The sequence below is a fragment of the Amphiprion ocellaris genome, chromosome 9, assembly GCF_022539595.1.
Source record: "Amphiprion ocellaris isolate individual 3 ecotype Okinawa chromosome 9, ASM2253959v1, whole genome shotgun sequence".
Lineage (NCBI taxonomy): Eukaryota > Metazoa > Chordata > Actinopteri > Pomacentridae > Amphiprion > Amphiprion ocellaris.
Window position 1 is genome coordinate 17,499,105 of NC_072774.1, and position 4,073 is coordinate 17,503,177.

A 4,073-nucleotide genomic window follows, 5' to 3' on the forward strand; every position below is an offset into this window, starting at 1 on the left:
CAGTAATAAATTAGACCATTTAAGGAGCTTAAGGGAGCATATATTTGGCAGTTTCATCTTTATACTGAAACAGGTAATTGATTACTAAATTAAACAGCTTCAGCTCTAATTTGCAGATCTAAATCCAGTATGTTGAGTATTATTATTTTCAACACTGTAAAGGAAATTCCTGGCGGCTGCTAGAGCTTCATACAATTTCAATATTTTCAGTATATAAAATGTCTTACCAACAGATAAAGAGACATCAGCCAGCCGTTGTGTATTTCTGTTCATTTAAAAAAAAAAAAATCTCATCAATCTTAGCTGAAGGATGAGAAGGAAGTGTTCAAGTGTACTGGGCACCAACTTTATATTTCTCAGAAAAGTGTGTGGTTTTTAGTTCTGCTTTAAAAATGAGACAGAGTTGTTTGGCTGGTGGTTGTCATGTTTGTGGAAATTATTTCACCCAGCTTGTCTGCAACATTTTCTCATTCTGCTGCAGTTCACATTCCAGATTTTGTCATAATAAAATATCTTTCTGCTGAGATGAAGGACCCCTTTCATAAACAAAATTTTACATTTTGAATGTATTTGTATTTTTATATTCTTTTTTTTTTTTATGACAAGCAAGAATGAAAACAAATATTTAGACACAAAGGTACAAAGGCAGGTGCATGTGTGCCAGGAACTGTTGTATCACAAGACTAACACAGGCAAACAAATTCAAACCTGCATGACTCCATTTGTAGGAGGAAATTAAAGCTCCCAGATTCATTTTACTGCTCAGAAACAGAATTTGATCCCAGATGACCACAGTAAGCTTGGCTGAAGACATCAGAACACAAACAAAAATATTAGGGCCTCTGCCTCATCCTCAGAAACCTAATCTGAACATATCACACCGCTTTCAACATCTGAAGCAACATTTGACAAACATTATTCCTCTTTGTAAATTACACAGTATGATACGTCCTGTTCTTCTCTGGATCTCTGTTGATGCTGATGTTGAGAGTGTGAGTGATAATTTATGCTAACATGTGGAAAACATGCTGAAGGCCACATATGGCTTTGAAAAAAAAACGACAATCACAATACATCATTCCTCCTTCCTCTAAATAAGCATCTAGTTTTGACATTCATGACACAGTTCATACAATCTTCCATGTAATGAATCTCTACCAACTGTTCAGTAACCTTCTCAAGTTTGACTGCAGTGTTTAAACAGACAAAGCTTTCTTTTGGCAGATCCAGCGGTTCTTCTGAGTGCAGTTCACTGATTTCCATCCTTGATTTTGGATAGAAACAACACAATAACCATCAACAGCAGACTGTCCAGACATCCAGGAGCTGAAGAAAAGAATTGGTTAGATCAACAGTGGTAGATTTTGTGATTGAAATGATTCGAATGTGTCTCTTACTTATAAGTCAGATCACTTCCATCGATCCACTTCCATTTCCCATCTACAGCTCTCAGGCCAATCCAGTATTGTATAAGGTTTCCGTCAGGCCAACTATTAGCATTAACATAGTTCTAAGGAAAACAGTGAGAAAGTTATCAGAGATGTTTAAATATTTGACTATAAACACACTGTAACCAACAGACTCAGGGTGTGTTCAGGTCTATAAAGAAGATTTTTCAAAATAAAAGTCACACTCTTCTCATTACCTTTTCTGCTTCAGTAGCAACAACAACCAAATCTGAATTCTTTCCACTGCAGTCTTCTTGAGCTTCTTCCCAGGTTCTCAGGTATTCATATTTCGTAGGATCATTAATTGCATAGCAGTTGGACCCAGATGTAGCCCAGCCCTTCTGACAGGGTACACATTCACGTTCTGCGACAAGAGACCAACAAATAAATAACATCACTGCACAATCTTGTCTTTTTTATTAATATTTTTGTAGCTACTGGGATGTGAACAATTTCTTACTTCCTTTGTTTGTCGGGCAGTATTCATCAATGCTCCACTGAGCTCGACTGGTGTTGAACTTCTTCCAGCTTGTCTCCAAGTTTTGTATTTGTTCTGTCAGGTTATTCTTGTCCATCTCCAGCTCCTGGTTTTGTGCGTTCAGCTCCTCAATTTTCATGATGAGGTTCTGTTTTGCTGCAGTGAATCCGGCATTGTTTTCAGAAATGACTGCAGTAACTACAGTGAGAGACAGATGAAGGTGCATTTTTGAGACATTGTTGCAAGACAAGTTTTAAAACAATTTTTTTTAACGAAACACCAGCATGTTGTATATTATGAAAGCATGTCACAAATCCACATTTAAACCATAGTCATTAATGTCTGAACATAGGAAGAGGCTTTGCTTGTTGTCATCATTCCTCCTAGTCACACCTGCCATGAGGTCAGATTCTAATGTAGTTCCAGTGCAAGTTGTAAAGAGCAATACATATTGTATGTTTCCTGTTAAATGTTTAAAAGTGTTGCATAGTTTTTATGATGAAAACGAAGAACTGGCCCTTTATTGGTTGTTCTTTTAAAAGTAAAGCACTGCTTCTGTTCCTTTGAACAAACTGAACAGATTTCTTGATTGTAGCCGGAACAGGAGGAATGATTTCAACAAGCAAAAACTACTACAATGTGCATAAGTGGGTGTTAGCACTATTGCCTCACAGCGACAAGATCCCTGGTTTGAGTTCTGGTTCTGTGTGGAGTTTGCATGTTCTCACCAGGTGCTTCCTCCCACAATCCAAAGACATGATGAGGTTAATTGGTGATTCTAAATTGTCCGTAGGTATGATTGTGAGTGTGCCTGGTTGTCCGTCCCTGCAATAGATTGGCAGCCTGTCTTTGCCCTAAGTCAGCTGAGGGAGGCTCCAACCTCCTGCAACTCTATAGAGGATTAAGTGGTGTATAGATAATGGATGGATGTGCATAAGACTTTGTTTAAAGACAGGTTTGAGAAATACAAGCCTACCCTTGAAAGTTCCCTTCCAGTTGTTGAATAAACCCATAAAAGCCCATGTCCATGTAGCAAAATAAGTTCTAACACAATTAGGAGCTGTTTTTTTTCAGATGAATATAATCCTTTTCTGCCCTGAAAGTGACTTAGGTTTAACTCTGCCTTGTATCTGTAAAAATTTTGGGGAATCATGAACTCTCTGCCTCTTCCTCCATCCACTCCTCTGTTACCTGCTGCAGCTCACCAACAACTTTGTAAAACTACTCTGTGCTACACAATGAACAATTTGTAATATTTGAGTAATACAGCCGTACAAGTTTGAACCGGAAACCAAGTCTGAAGAAAAATAATATTACCAACAGAATCGCCACTCAAGTTGACAGGTTTGGTTTCTTAGGCTTGTTATGCTTAAAACCCTGAAAGTCTGAATCTGTGCTTTTGAGACTGTCATCACTACACTGCAGTTTCAAGACTGAAATTGTGTTAATTGCTAATTTTACTCATAATATATCTTGCATAAATATTCTATTTGAACTGATATTTATATATATATAAAAAAGAAACTTACAGTAGATACGAAGGCCGATGATTATCAACAGTATCAACCAACACACTGCCAGTGGTGCAAAAGACCGAGTAAAGGAGGAACACTTGTGAGCTGATAGAGAAAAAGAGGAATTCAGCTCAACTTTAACATTTAAGATGGTCAACAAAGCTTTGTGTATGTTTGTATGGACACAAATAACATATTTTTTACCTTTCATTAATATTACACTTGATTGCTTCAAATATCTTGTGCTTTACAGCATTATATTTGTGACATGCAGTGTTCATTATGCACCTGGAATGGTTTCCTTTTCCTCCACACGGTCTACTGCTGCATTAATGTAGTCATCTTCTTCCTTCATTTCCTCTGAAAGATATCCAGATCAAACACAAATGTTATGTCTAAATTAAATGGTATTTTTCATAATTAATATATAATTATTTTATTTATTAAATTAATCTGACACCTATTCTCTTTATGAATTAGTTCAGTCTTTTATCTGTCTGAAAAATGATATATTTGTATTTATACAAATATACAAATTCAGGAATAAAACAGCACATGGGATAAGCTTAGATGAGCACATGATTGGCAGTGTACCTTCATCCTGAAACAAGTAACAATCAATTGATTTCTAAG

The 4,073-nt window shown here is 36.6% G+C and overlaps 1 protein-coding gene across 1 annotated transcript; it reads right to left on the minus strand.

Annotated features, from left to right (window-relative positions):
• Positions 1-482: 482 nt before the first annotated feature.
• LOC129349717 (C-type lectin domain family 17, member A-like) lies at positions 483-3,542 on the minus strand. Its single transcript, XM_055013938.1, has 5 exons — positions 3,456-3,542; positions 1,909-2,124; positions 1,646-1,812; positions 1,398-1,510; positions 483-1,326 (listed from the first exon to the last, which is right to left on the minus strand). Exons 2-5 carry the CDS (start codon positions 2,063-2,065, stop codon positions 1,197-1,199), a joined length of 567 nt encoding a protein of 188 aa, XP_054869913.1. The 5' UTR covers positions 2,066-2,124; positions 3,456-3,542; the 3' UTR covers positions 483-1,196.
• Positions 3,543-4,073: the final 531 nt, after the last annotated feature.

Excerpts from the sequence above, each read along its gene's own strand:
- LOC129349717 (XM_055013938.1), bottom strand. The coding sequence starts at position 2,065 with ATGAAAATTGAGGAGCTGAACGCACAAAACCAGGAGCTGGAGATGGAC. Across the intron at positions 1,813-1,908 it reads CTGCCCGACAAACAAAGGAA|AACGTGAATGTGTACCCTGT; the intron begins GTAAGAAATTGT and ends CTCTTGTCGCAG. Across the intron at positions 1,327-1,397 it reads GGAAGTGATCTGACTTATAA|CTCCTGGATGTCTGGACAGT; the intron begins GTAAGAGACACA and ends TCTTTTCTTCAG.